The sequence below is a fragment of the Carcharhinus amblyrhynchos genome, chromosome 15 (genome assembly GCF_965287045.1).
Source record: "Carcharhinus amblyrhynchos chromosome 15, sCarAmb.v2.hapA, whole genome shotgun sequence".
Classification (NCBI taxonomy): domain Eukaryota; kingdom Metazoa; phylum Chordata; class Chondrichthyes; order Carcharhiniformes; family Carcharhinidae; genus Carcharhinus; species Carcharhinus amblyrhynchos.
Genome location: NC_137338.1, coordinates 37,194,568 through 37,209,442, shown reverse-complemented (window position 1 = coordinate 37,209,442; position 14,875 = coordinate 37,194,568). Strand labels below are relative to the sequence as shown.

Genomic DNA, 14,875 nt, shown 5'->3' with positions numbered 1-14,875 from the left:
TGGCCTGCTGCAGCATGTGTTCCTTAGTTGATTCAGATATGGAAAACTTTAGGATCCAGATAAGGGAATATGGTGGAGTATTTGAAATGTTGCTGGACTAGTAATCCAGAGGCCAGTGTAATGCTCTGGACACCCAGATTTGAATTTCATCATAGCAAATGGTGAAATTTGAATTCAATGAAATTCTGGAAATAAAAGTCTAATGATGACCGTGAAAACCCATCTGACTCACTAATGCCCTTTGTTCTAGATCCCAGGGAAGGAAATCTGTCATCCTTACCCAAAGTGGCCTACATGTGAATTACTCTTAAATGCCTTCTGAAATGGCTTGGCAAGCCTCTGAGTTCAAAGGGAATTAGGGATGGGCAACAAGTACTAACCGAACTGGTGACACCCAAATAAAAAATGTCCAATGTCACCTTTTCATTGCAAGCATGTTACACTAATGATCCATTTCAAATTGCACATACGGTATGTCAGTGTTGTTTTCTAAATCTACTTAATTTGCAAGAATCAGACCCTGCTGCTAATTGTTCCCTCAGGAGCCCTGTTTCATATATTCATTACTCACTAATTAGGATGTTTTCAGCAAGTTAGGTTTGAATTAAAAACCTTTATATTGAGGACTGTGATCTCTGCTTCTGTTTTCTTATTTGTAAATGTGACATGGGCATCTCTGCCAAGGCCAGGCTTTACTACCCATTCCTAATCGCCCTGTTGAGCTGCAGTCTGCATAATGTATGTGTTTTAGTTTAGGAGTTCCAAGATCTTAACTCAGCACCAATGAAGGAATGGCAATATATTTCCAATTCATGATCGTGTGTAACTTGAAAGGAAATTTACAAGTGGTGATGTTCCCTTGTTGTTCTAGGTGGTAAAGTTCAAGGGCTTGAAAAATGCTGTCAAAGAACCCTTGTCAGGTTGCTGCAGTGTACCTTGTAACTTGTACGTGGTGCAGTAACGATGTGCTAGTTGTGCTGGAATTGAAAGTTGAAGGTAGTGGAAAACAGGGTAATAACTAGATGGCTGCTTTATTCTAGATGATGTTGAGCTTTTTGAATGTATTGTTGATGCTGCCCTCACCCAGGCAGGTGGAGAGTATGCCTTTGTAGATGGTAAACGGGCTTTCTGGAGTAAGGAAGTGAATTATCACTGTGGAATTCCCAGCCTGCAATCTGCTCTTGTAATCAAGATATTGTTATGATTGATCCAATTTAGTTTCTGATGAATGGTGACCTGCAGGATATTGATGGTGGGGGATTCAACGGTTAATGCAGTTGAGTGTAAAAGTTGAGGTGGTTTGATATTCTCGCCCTCTTCTCTCTTTTTTTTCTCTCTCCCCCTGTCTCGTTGGAGGTAGTTATTGCCTGGCACTTATGTGGCATGAATGTTTTTGCCATTTAACAGCTTGAGCCTGAATGTTGCCTAGGTCATGCTGCATGAGTACTGATTGATGATGAATTGTGAATGGAGCTAAACACTGCAATTATTGATGGTGATCTCCACTTCTGGTCATCTTAGAAGTAAGGTCATTGATGAAATAACTGTGTGTTTGGGCTAGGACAATGGCTGAGGAATTCCTGCGGCTAAGATAACCAGCATCCAATAACTACAACCATCTTGCTTTGTGTCAGCTATGATTCCAGCAAGTGGAGAGTTCTACCCAATATTCCCATTGAATTCAATTTTACTGGGGCTCCTTGATGCTACTTTCAGTCAAATGTTGTGATAATGCCAAGGGCAATCAGTGCTATCTCATCTCTGTAAAGTAGCAATTTGTGTCTGTCTACAGGAGGTAGACTGATAATGACAAGGGCAAGTAGACTTTTTCTAGCTGTGTCCTTCAAAATTTAGCCAACTTGTCTCATACTGATGCCACTGATCCACTCTTAGTGATGAAATTCCTTAGCCAGAGTTTAGTCTTGCCATCCTCCACACTTCTTCCAAGTGGTGTTCATCATATGTTATGATCGCTGCAGAGACAATTAACATTTAAACAAGAAATTTGAACACCGTGATTAACTGAAAGAAATTAAGTCACACAATATCATGTTTTTAAACAAAATCAACTTTATTGTGTACAAAAATTAAACAAAGCACCTACCACTAACTTTACTCTATAGTTTATAAAGACTTATGCTGTGAACTCCGTTGTACTAGTTACTTCCCTGCAGAGTTTCCTTATCTTAGTAAATTTTAATGATTCATACACTTTTACCTTGGACCACCCAAAGTTATACCACAGGTTTCCAGAAATCAATTTGATACCACCTCCGTTTCTTTGCTATTCTCCAATATACAAGATTTATGGGGATCCTTCCATTAACTGTTGACTAAATGATACACCAAATTCTCTTCTAAAGCTCATGACCGTGGACTCTTTTTAGCTCTTTGTCTTGGCTTAGGACATACGTAGACTGCTTTTTCCCAATCTGCAACCACATCTTTTGCGCAGCTCTATCCAGGCTAACTTTCATTAGTCCAGCTGACTGCTTTCTGTCACAAGGCTTAACTGCCATTTACTGAGAGAGCACTATAGATTTCTTCATTGAGTTTCACTGTAGGCAATCTTCTAGATTCCTTTATCCTCATGAATTCTGTACTGAGCATTAGCCTCACCTGCATTCTGCACAGTGGAAAATAGCGCTAGTATTCCATTTATTTAAATTAAAGCACATAAGATCGGGGGTAATGTATTGAGATGGATAGAAAACTGGTTGGCAGATAGGAAACAAAGAGTGGGAATAAATGGTCTTTTTCCAAGTGGCAGGCAGTGACTAATGGGGTACTGCAGGGATCAGTGCTAGGATCCTAGCTATTCACAATGTGGATATATTATTTAGAGGCAGGAACTAAATATAATATGATTTGCAGGTGGCACAAAGCTGGGTGGGAGGGTGAGCTATGAGGAGGATGCAGAGATGCTTCAGTGTAATTTAGGCAAGTTGAGTGAGTGGGCAAATACATGGCAAATGTAGTATAATGTGGATAAATGCGAAATTACCCCCTTTCAGGAAGGGAAATTATTATCTGAATGCGCAAGGGGGACGGAGAGACTGATGTATGAGGAGAGGTTGAGTCAGTTAGGAGTTCAGAAGAATGAAGAGAGGTATCTGATAGAAACCTATAAAATTCTAACAGGACTAGACAGGGTAGATGCACATAGAATCTTCCCAATGGCGGGGGAGGCCCAAACCAGGGATCACAATTTTATGATACAGGGTAAACCATTTAGGACTGAGATGAGAAATTTTTTCACCCAGAGAGAGCTGACCCTGTGGAATTCATTACCACAAAAAGCAGAAGAGGCCAAAACACTGTTTTCAAGAAGGAGTTAGGTATAGGTCTCGGGACTAAAGGGATCAAAGGATGTGGTGGAAAAGCAGGAACAGGTTACTGAGTTGGATGATCAGCCATGAGGAACAGGCTTAAAGGGCCAAATGGCCTACTCCTATTTTCTATGTTTCTCTGGTTCACTTGATGGTAAGGTGAGCAATCAGCTGCAAACAGAGAAGTGAACAGTCTCTGGAGCTTGCAGGTTGAATACAGAGGTTTCAGGAATCAGGTTGTGGCCTGCAGGCCAAGGGTTGGACAAACCTCTATGAAAGCATTGTAGCAAAACTTGGGGTGATGGGGCAGCATGACATGAACAAGTGGAAATGATTACAATCCAGTAATCTTGAAAGAAATTATGACATAAAATTGCAGGAAAACAAATGCTGTGATAACATATTGTAATATTTATTTCTGTGCAACAGGTGGAAGTTTTTGATCTGCTCTTTGTCACTAATGAAAGTAACTCACGGAAGACCTATGTAGTGCATTGCCAGGACTGTGCTCGTAAGGCCAGTGGAGACCTTGACAATTTTGTAGTGCTGGAACAATACAAAATGGAGGACCTGATGCAAATCTATGACCAGTTCACATTAGTAAGTTTGATCATTACAACGGGCAGTATCTTGTTATAACTGTAAACATTAGAAAGTTCTTTGGTGGTTCGCGAATTCTTATTAATAACTTGGTCTCTGACCGATCAGACAGAAACCAGTTTCAATCCTTGATCCGTTCTAGTTTAATTGATCGCATTGGGAGTAGAACAATTGACCATGCTGCCCTGATGACAGGCAAGAAAAAGAATCCAGGATTTTTTGCTCCTGATCTTTGTACAGTTACCTTTATGGTTGTTGCATGTAGGTGAACACTGATACAGATCACATTGAGCTCAGCTGTGGCATCTTCCACAGTTGAATGGCCTGCTGAAATGACTGTTGAAGATGATTAGAATAAAGAACACTGGATCAAGGTACTGGAACCTGACTAGCATCTTTGGAATCATGCCCAGTCTGGGAGTCAATGCTTAATTAAAGAAAACAATATAAAACAGAAAAAAGTGCAAAATTCTATCAGCAACTTTACTGCTAATTAACATATATATACTTTGTATTTACAAACAGGAAAATAAAGGAAATTGAATACACAAAAATGGAAAGAGGGCTACTAACTTGCTATAATTTCTTCCTTTGTCAACCTTCTGCAGTTTCACCATCCTTGCTAGTCAGTAATCCAATGCTTGAACTATGTTTGCACTGCTACTTCACTCAAGTTGCCATTTTCCATAAGTTTTGACTGTGATGGATAGCATTGTGTTATGAAATTGCAGCCATGCCAGGTCCTATCCTCACCAACATTCTTGTACCCTTCCAGCAGGGGTTGTTGGATAATAGCTGGCCTCAGAATTACAGTGACTTCCCCTCCCTGGTTCCCAATACTGTGCTATGTGGGGTGCAGAGCCTGATTTTAAAACCACAACCACTAAATCTTTCTTTGTTTGAAGTCAGTTAATTGCATAGAAACCTGCAAACATTTTCACTGCATTTTTCTCATTCTCACGTTTTTATACGAGATACAAAAAGAAAACTCAGTGGGTTTAGCAGTGTCTGTGGAGAAAGAAGAATTAATGTTTCAAGCCCATATGACTTCAGAAGTTCACTTGCCCTGGATCAGGAAAGTATTGTTGCTTTATGGATCAAATATAAATAGGTTGTTCTAATTTATAATGTGCTTTCTGTTGCAGGCCCCTCCTCTGCCTTCATCCTCATCTTGACACATATTGTTTTATGGACAACTAGTGAAACATCTTTGCTGTTCAGGATGTGACATCAACTTCCACTGTGTTACACCACTGAGCTTTGGCTATCCCATGCGGCTGCTGACTGAAAACTGTGTGTCTATGCAACCTTCCAAGTGCGGAGTGTCAACAATACTGGATAGGAGTGGAGCTACTTCTTTTCCAGGATAAATGAATTCAAGTAAAGCTGTTTTAGCTGTACCTATAAATAACTTTTCATATTTTGTATATATCAGAGAAAAACTGGCAACATCACACAAAGACTACTGACTTGAAGACATTCTTTTTTTGTATTACTCTGTCTTGGGCTGATGAATTGGTTTCATCATCTTTTTTCATTCAGATTTTTCCCTTTAAAAGTACTAGCTTAGCTGGTCATTTTTGTATGGTAGTTAGGAATTTTAAGTCTCTCTTGAGGGCAACATCTATTAAGAAAATTTTGTAATGTGAAAAGTTAGATGAGAGAGAATTTTTTTTACTGCTTTTATGTTCATCTGTCTTGTTATTTTGAAACCATGATGTTTAAATTTGTTCTGGTTTCCTAGTTAAACTAAACAGCCAAGTCACAGATAAATGGGTTGCACATAGACTAAGGAATAAACTTAAGATTTGTGATTTTTTTTTGTTTTGTTTCTAATCTTGATGTAAATTTACACTATTTATAAATGCATATTTATTCCTTGAAAATATTTGTGGATGGAATGCTGTTATTTTTTCCCAGAATACCTGCCATTAAAATTTTACGGAGTTCTGTCATTTCAAACACTACTCCTAATACGTTTTCTATGTATGAAATAAAAACTGTTGAGCATTGTAATCTTTGAAACATTTAACAATTTATATTCAGGGAAGATTTTTTCAGAAGTAAATTGCATATGTTAGTTTATGTATCTCAATTCAATATTGCATGACTAAACTCAGGGCAAGCTTTCCTTTGTTATCATAAATGTTATGCATTAGCATCTGAAAAGTATAGTGTGCTTCTCCCAGTATTACCCACTGCCAGTTGAAACCCTGTGCTTCATTAAGGGAGCCATTGTGTTTCGGATTATAAAATTCCTATGCTTACAAATGACTTCAGAGTAATTTTAAAACAAAAAAGGTTTTATTTAATTAGAGACATAGTAATGTAAAGTTTATTTATCTTTAGAGTTGTCTTGGTACCATAAGCATTACAGATCACTGTTACACCAGAGCCTGTTGTCCTGTGCACTAATGGCTCTAAAAGTGAACTACAAGTTTGTTATATTTCTATGATTGAGCTGTATTGGAGGCTGGTTTGTGATTGTTTTTTTGCCCCGTTATAGTGGGAAGTGTTCAAAAATACAGATGTTGCAACTTTGAGTAGTTTGTTTTTAAAATTGTGATCACTTTGTCAAAATATTTATTCACCTGATCAAGTAAGATTTTATGCAAAGTAATTGGTTTGACCGTTAAAAGGCACAAATGTGCACTAACATTTTGTGATTTAAATCTGTTAAGAAACTCTTACTTGATTTTGGGAGAAATAAATTACAAGGCTAATGAACATACAGCATAGGTATAGACTGACAGTTGGCTGGAATAAAGCCTCCATGTTAACTCCTCCTTGTTTGGCGTTCCACTAACTTCTGGTGCTTCAGGTCATTGGTCCAAGCTGGAGTAGAGAAATGTTGCTTCTGAATAGTATTATATGCAAGAAAGGGGGACAAGAGAAACAAATGTTTTGGGATTGGTGAAGAAAAATATGATAACAGAAAAACTGAAGTATAAGATGACTATAACAAAAAAAAGTACAAAATTTCTAAGTCAGAAGGATTTCAGTTCTGGCTCCTGGGTTTGAATCCGGGATGAAATTAAAATTTTCTGCATCAAGGTTACAGAATGGAATAACTTCTAATTTTTGGCATTCCCACATCATGTGTAGACATCATGAGGTGGAGACATAACTCGGGCCTCTTTAATGACCCTACTTTTAGCGCCTTTTCTATTTTGCAGGGAATTTTTGTTAGCATATCCCAAACCATTTGTTCTTGTTACTTTTGATGTAGTTTGCTAATATGCATTGTACTATGGGCAATGCTGTTCTGCAATCCCGTGCTACTAGGACTATGTTGGGCATGCTCAAAGGGTGTCTTGTCTCATCTATTCAAATGCAGAGCCATAAATGAAAAGGTAATATCCTCGATAAACTTTTGTTCTGCTATTCAGGCCAATATGCTGGAAATTATTCAAACACTGTTTGTAAACAACCTCTGTATAATTTTGTGAAGAAATTTTTAAGGTAGTACCTCAATCAGGTTATCAACCTTAGGGAAGTAGTTTGCAGATGGCTGGTGTGAGACTAAGCGACCCACAGAAATAAGCCAAGTTCTTTATCCAAGCTATTTATAGCACTGCAACTTCATATAGGTCTTTTAAAGCCAAGGAAAATCTATTGCAACATGCTATTAATCGTGAATTGAGCTGAGCCAAACCCAGGCTATTTACAGAGCATTGCATATGAAAGAGTTTTGGGAAGAATTTTGAATTTTGTTGCATGATTAACAATGGGTACCAGTTACCACTGTTTACGTAAAACAAGAGTAGTAATCTCAGTGTACATGCAGTGGAGGACATAATATAACTGGACAGGAGCTGTATGAGAAACAAAGTCAGTTGGTGGTGTCCATCTGAAATACAGGCTCATGAATTTTTATTAGGGCAGGTTGATAGAAGGTGCCTCCAGACTTGAAAAAATATTCACAGCATTTGTCTGTCAGATTAATTTTCCAAACAAGAAAACTAATGTAATGTGCACCTTATCCACTGAGTACAATGACATACACAAAAGGCAAATGTTTTTCAGACACTCTACTATTTTTTGCCAGACAATGCCTATAGATCCAAGATATTTTTTCCCATCTTTCATTTCGTGGTACAGCTGCTTGCTGCTGCAGCCACATTTGTTAAATCATTAGGTAGATAAATTTTGTGGCTACAAATCTAATTCTGCCTATTCAAATTTCAAAATTTGCAGAGAACTCAAAGCTTGGAAGTGAATTAACTTTCAGTAGTTTTAAACTTCAAAAGGACATAGTTCATGGAATGGGCAGATAAGTGGCAGGTGAAATGTAATGAAGAGAAGCGTGAAGTAAGAAGAGTAAGGAGAGACAACATAAAAATCAAGAGTACAATTTTGGAACTGGTGCAGCTGCAGTGGGACAGTAGGTGTATGTGGGGCTGTTCTTTTTAGAGAAGGCTGAGAGGTGACCTGATAGAGGTGCAAAAGCATGAGGGTCAGAATAGATAAGGAGGCACTGTTTGTATTGGAAAAAGGGTCTTGAACCAGAGAACATCGTTTTAAGGTGAATGGCAAAAGAACCGATGGGGACACCAAGTAAAACATTTCTTATACTGTGTGTGGTTAGGATCTGGAATGGATGACTGGAGTATGTGGTGCTGGTAGATTCAATCATGATTTTCAAAAGGAACTGAATAATTAACTGAAAGGAAAATATTGTAGGGCTACAGGTAATGGGCAGAGGAGTGGGACTAACTAAATGCCTCTTGCAAATAACATGCTGGGCCTGCAGGCCTTATGGCACCTCCTGTGCTGTAACTTTTATATGATGCTACAGTTGTTTTGCACCCATTCAGTTTAGAGATGAATAGTGGTAAAACATGATCATTTAAAAAGTGTTACCTATTCAAGTAAGAGAAGACATAATAGCATCCACTTTGACACTAATGACCCTGTATTCAAATTATACTTCAACTTGAATATCTAGAAACATTACATTTTCCAGTATTGAATACAGCTATTTAGCCCAGTAGCTTGAAATAAACCAAAGCGGATAATTGCTGTTTAAATGAAAGGCAAATTTGTTCTCTCTTCCCTCGCAGTTGTTTAAAAATTTCCCAAACATCCACTTTTTTTTAAAGCTGTTGTGAATTACATTTTCACCATCAGTATGCCTAGTAACTTCCCAGCCAAATTCCTTCTAATAATTGTTTCTTTTTAAATCCTCCTAATGTTTCTTTTGATTTAGTCTTCTAGTTACCACTTAATTACAAATTACCAACCAGCAGAAATAGTTTATTTTCAAATTTATCTTAGCAAAACTTGAACACCTCTTTAGATCTCTTAATCTCTTCTGTAGTGAATAAATATTTTTTCTGGTTTCTTACAATTTGGTTTCATCTGTGTTGATGATTGTCTAGAAAGATGATCATTTTGCATGAACTTCTTACGGTGACTAGGAATAGGCAATAAATGTTGGCCAGCCAGCGACGCCCAAGTCCCATGATTGAATAAAAGTGTCTTTGTATAAGTAGCAAACTACTTGATAAAAGAAATATACATTTATCCATCAAGTTAAGATAGATACAAACTGAAGATTTAGCCAAATACTAATAGCCTATTGAAATTTTCAGAATTTATTAACTTGGGTATTTCAACCAGTCATTTCATTGACCAGCAAGTATATTTACAAATATATTTAACCTAATGCCTATAAATTACTTTCATAGGTTTTACTAAGCCCTGCAACACAGGGTTAGGAACTTCATATGTTTGAAATCCAAATCAACATCGCCAATATTATAATCTTCAAATATATACATTTCCTCCCTGGGCTGAAGACACACTTGGAACACTAGATGTTATCCTTGTTGATCTACATGCTTATTACAGATATGGGTACAAAACCTCGAACTTCAAATCAATTTCTTGTTCAGCATAACATTGTTCAGTATCACTATTTATTGTAGTCCAAATCAGCAAACTTGCATCCTGTGGGAATATGAAGCTCAGCTTTGGATAAAAGATCAAACATCATGGAACGGGGATTTACAAGGATTTTTTGTTCTTTTCTGTTGACACAGTAACATGTGTTACTGATCAATATGTTGTGCCACCTTTGATTATATATATATTTGCATATTTTTTCAGAGTTCTCAATTTCCTAATGTTGCTCAGCATTAAAGTTTGTTTGATGCACCTCTGAAGTGGCTTAGGACATTTTGCAATGTTAAAACTGCTATATAAATGCATGTTAAATTTAATTACAAAACTGATACAAATAAACGGTAGTTCTCTCATCTTGGTTATACACAAAATGGCGCAGCCCCATAGTGTGGTAGAGTCTGAATCACTGAATGGTACCAAAAAGGAGGTGGACATATTTCTAATAAAAATGGGAAAAGGGACATGAGGAACAGATGGGAAGGTGGCTTTGAGACCAGGGAGCGATCAGTCATGATCTGATTGAATGGCAGAGCAGGCTTGAAGGGCCTGAACTAACTTCTGCTCCAAATTCCTATGTTTTTAAAAACATTCTCTTTCCCCATCAGCTCTGGGTTTTCGTATCTGTTTGCTGATATGAAATGCTGATTATGCTTTATTCTGAAATTCAAACCTGAATCTCCCAATTTTTACTTTAAGCAGTTTTAGGTTCTGCTCCTTGTTCATAACTTATATCTATATTGTTGTAATATTTGAATTTTTATACATGATTCCCATTTGATGTTTTTGAAGCTTTTCAAGTGTTTACTAGAGATGTCATCTCTCTGTCAGGATTGAGCCTAGATCATCCCTACACTGCTTTTCTGGTTTCATTTTCCCTTGTGTTGCAGTGAGTAAAGCCAAAACTGCTCAAGTTTATCATAAGCATAATTTAACATTGTTTTACTTGTCGCTGCACAGAGGTAACTTATTAAGTGTTCAATCTTCCATAGTTTTCAGATAGGCTTGCATTTCATTGTTGGCTACATCATCGAGAATACATTTCCAACACACTTTTTGTCATACTTGAGCCAATTTACAATTTCTGGATCTGTTTTAAATGCAGCTTGAGAATAGCAAAAGACCCAAATGTTGACCTACCACCATCCTGACATCACTGTCCCACATACGTGTTTTAATTTTATTTATGTGCTTTTTGTCATTTGCTGTCTTTCAGGAGATCAAGACTTTCCTGCATTTAGCTTTAACTTACCTGTCTTTAAAAATTGAAGTGATACAGATGTTGATAGGTATTAGGAATATGATACAGCCAGCAATACAAACAATTGTTGCTTTTGTGATCTCCAATCCCCCTTCTACCTCCATGCCCTGACTTCTAAAACTGTTAGCTTTTCAAAAGATTAATCTCTGTTAACGTCAAGGACAGAAGGTGCTACTGGAATCATAGTTATTGAGGATACAGCTGAAATACTAAATGGACTACAAATTGGTCGATGTGTTAGAAAGGCTGTTCGTACTTAAAAATTAATAAGTCATCATGGTGGTATGCATTAGAAGATACTGAGTGAAAAAAGAATGGAAATTAACGAGGTACGGATAATAATCTCACAATCCTTTCTTTGATATTATGCGAATAGAAGACTGGAGAATCATAAACATTACATCCTTATTCAAAAAGGGTGCAAAAAAAAATCCAATAACCACAAGCCAGTCAGTTTAATCACAGTGGTAGGGAAAGCTTTTACAAATGATTGTCTCGGACATAATTAATCTACACTTGTTCAATTGACCAACTAAGGGAATTAAATCTCAAATTTGTTAAACAAAAATTCTACTTAACCAACTTGATTTAGGTAACAAGAGGATTGAAAAGGATATTGTGATTGATGTAGCCAATATAGACGTCCAAAGATGTTTGATAAAGTGCTTTGTGACAGATTTCCTAGCAAAGTTATAGCCCTTGGAATAAACTAGGTAGTGGTGTGGTCACAGAGTTGATTGAGTAACAGTACTACTGAATTCTTTCTTGGAGTGGAGGCAGCTACAAAAAGGTGTTTGCTAGGGGTCAATTCTAGGCTGCTTTTCTTGATACGTAAATGAACTAGACTTGGCTGTGGAGGACGCAGTTTCAAAATTTGCAGGTAATAAAACTTGGTATTGTGAAATGTGAAAATGGTGGTGATTGAATTTGAGAGAACTGATAGGCTCCTGGAATGGGCAGCACTTGGCAGATGTAGCTTAACACAGGAAGGTGTGAAGTGACACATTTTGATAGGGGAGGCAGCATATAACTAAAAAGTACAATTCTAAAGTGGCTGCAAGAACTGAGATACCTGGGGGAATATCTGCTCAGATCTTTGGAGGTGGGGCAAGTTGAGAAAGATTAAAAATAGGATCCTGGGTTTTGTAAGCAGATGCATACAGTACAAAACAAGTGGTTTGAATTTGGAATGTGTTGCCTCTGAGGGGGTGAGGGAGACGAATTCATTTGTGGCTTTTAAAAGAATATTAGCTGTGTACCTGGGAAAAAAAAAAGCTGCAGGGCTTTAGGGAAAAGGCAGAGGAATAGGATTTATGAACTTGTTCCTGGATCAAGTCAGTATGGACTTCAGAAGCTGACTGGGTACAGTAACCGTTTTGATCGCTTCTCGGCCTCTTGGCTAAGATCACGTGTAGTATCGACATGTTGCACTTGGATGAAGTTATTAGGTTACATTTCAGCTTCATTTGAAGCAATTTTTTAAAGCGGCATCTGGGCCTTTTGGCTAAGATGCAAATTAGATCAAGCCTTGGAGATGGAGCTACACCTACTCCAAACAGCTTGGATCATGTAGGTCAAGCCCAAGACAGGTGGTGAGAGCCCTGTCTTGTCAGCTTGGATCGGGAATGTCCCAACTTGTTGGGACTTTGAATTGGCTTTAATTTGACTTGATTGGATTGGAATGGAATAAAGTTTTAAAAAAACTGTTTTGATTCCTCAAATGCTAATAAGGTATGACCTATTGTCTCTAAACATTTAATTGCTCTTATTATTAGGATCTTAGAAGTTAAAATTGCATCTCCAATTTTAATGTGAACTGAAAAATAATTTTTCACAGGATAATGACCATTTCTCTAATGTACAGAGTTACTTGTGCTGTCATCTGGAATTCAGCCTCTTGAAAGCAGAAGTTCAGTTGTATATTTGCTAGTCCAAATCATAATTTGCTACTGAACATTCAGGATTAATTTTGCCATGCAGCTCATTCAAGTCTATGCCTCCAGGAATCAGTCAGATGGGGCAATCAGTTTTTTTTCATGTAGTTTCTGAGCCACTGGCTCCAACTCTCTTCCTTGCAGCTCTTTGAGGTTGGTCAGATCATCATAGAAACACTACAGTGTATGCTTAACACCAAAATTAGCTTCCAACTTTACATTCATGCCATCACTTAGACTGACGATTTCCACTTCCGTTACGTTTTACAACTCGCCTTCTGACTGCGCATATGCCGCTGAAACTTTCATTGGCTACTGGTTAAGCAAATCTTTGATTTTGAAACTCATCCATTTAAATTCCTCCATTACTTTGGCCTGCGCTATATCTGTAATTGCCTCCTGCTCTATAAACATCTGAGATAATCAGCTGTGCCTTAATTCTGGCCTTTTGCACATCCCAGATTGTAATTGCTTCTCCATGGTTCCCATGCTTGCAGCAGCTGAGGGCCTAAACTCTGGAATTCCCTCAAACTCATCTTTTTCTACTTCTATCCCTTTTTAAGAACTACTTCGTTGATCAAGCATTTAATCACATGCACAAATTTGCTTGTCAAGTTTGCGTCTTAGGAAGTTTTAAAAGGTAAATGGCTCTATACAGATACAAGTTATTCATTTTGTGTGTTGAGTATCAAGAAAGCCAATTGAACTACACGGACATATTCCATGTCAGTTTAAATTTCAGTATAATTATGTTAGCATTTCATACCAACAACATCTTGAAGAATGAGTTGCCAATGATTTGGACAGGCCTTCATTAAAGTTTAATGTGGATAAATGTGCATCATTAAATTGGATTAACGGGCCAATGTAGTTTTGTCTGAAATGAAATGGAAGCAACTTCTAACTGATCATTCATAAACATCTCTGAATTGTTTGTTTGCTTGAGGGGTTCTTAAACTGATTGAGGTTGTATTCCACTGTTGTTTATTGTGATCTGAAATAATATGGCCTTGTCCGAGATTTTTCCAAACGTTTTCTGGAGAGTACATTATAAAATATGACAGTTGTTATTTCAAAATAACATTTGCGTTTTCCCCTAATAATTTAACATCGTGCGCAATTATGTGGCACGTAACTCTGACAACATTCTGTTATTTCTGTTAATGATCTAAGTGCGACGTGGATATTCACTGTTTTCTCGGGAGAAACTGTGACTAAGATATTTTCACGAGGCCCAATACTAGAATCTATGTATAAAAGATGGTCACTGATAAGGCATATAGGGAGAAGCGTCTTTAGTACGTGGCGGGCATGAAACTTGTTACTACAATGAGTGGTTGAGGTGAAGAGCGAAAATGTAGGGGAAAGGTTAGATCAATAATTAGATTTATTATTAGAGTTAAATGGGATATTAGATGAGAGGATGATCTTGGAGGCCGTAAGCACTAGCAAAACCCTATTAAGTTGAACGGCCTGCTCCTCTGTTGCAGGAATGAAACCTTTCCGTCATTTGACACAATTCCAACTTTTGGATGATGGATTATCATCCTTTTGTTTTGTCCTGACCTCAAACTTCTTTCGGTCACCGTTGCCTCGCACACAGCCGAAATCGAGAGGAGAGTGTCTGGACGTTTGCCAATGACTATTCTGGGAGAAAACTCGGGGGGCTGCCACTCACCGCAAATGCAGGGTGCGTTTATTTTGCCCACAGCGTGTTTCGGCAGGATGATTTTTGGGACGGGGTCGGGGAGGAAGTATGGTGTTTGCACTCGGCCTGAAGATTGAGTTTCAGCTTTCGGCAGACCAGGGAGGATGGAGTTGGAGTCTCTGTGGGGTTCAGCAGGTTG

The 14,875-nt window shown here is 37.9% G+C and overlaps 1 protein-coding gene and 1 non-coding gene across 3 annotated transcripts in view; both read left to right on the top strand.

Annotated features, from left to right (window-relative positions):
- Positions 1-9,161, top strand: part of kdm6a (lysine (K)-specific demethylase 6A) — a 233,402-nt gene extending 224,241 nt beyond the window's left edge. For both annotated transcript variants that reach the window (XM_080203828.1, XM_080203827.1), the window contains 2 exons: positions 3,759-3,929; positions 5,075-9,161. In XM_080203828.1, coding sequence (XP_080059954.1) covers positions 3,759-3,929; positions 5,075-5,104 — 201 coding nt within the window. In that variant the 3' untranslated portion in view covers positions 5,105-9,161. The remainder of the gene's footprint in view (positions 1-3,758; positions 3,930-5,074) is intronic.
- A 3,312-nt stretch (positions 9,162-12,473) lies between these two features.
- Positions 12,474-12,665, top strand: LOC145353555 (U2 spliceosomal RNA). The gene has a single exon (XR_013888727.1). It is a non-coding gene; the product is annotated as a U2 spliceosomal RNA (small nuclear RNA).
- The last annotated feature ends 2,210 nt before the right edge of the window (positions 12,666-14,875 follow it).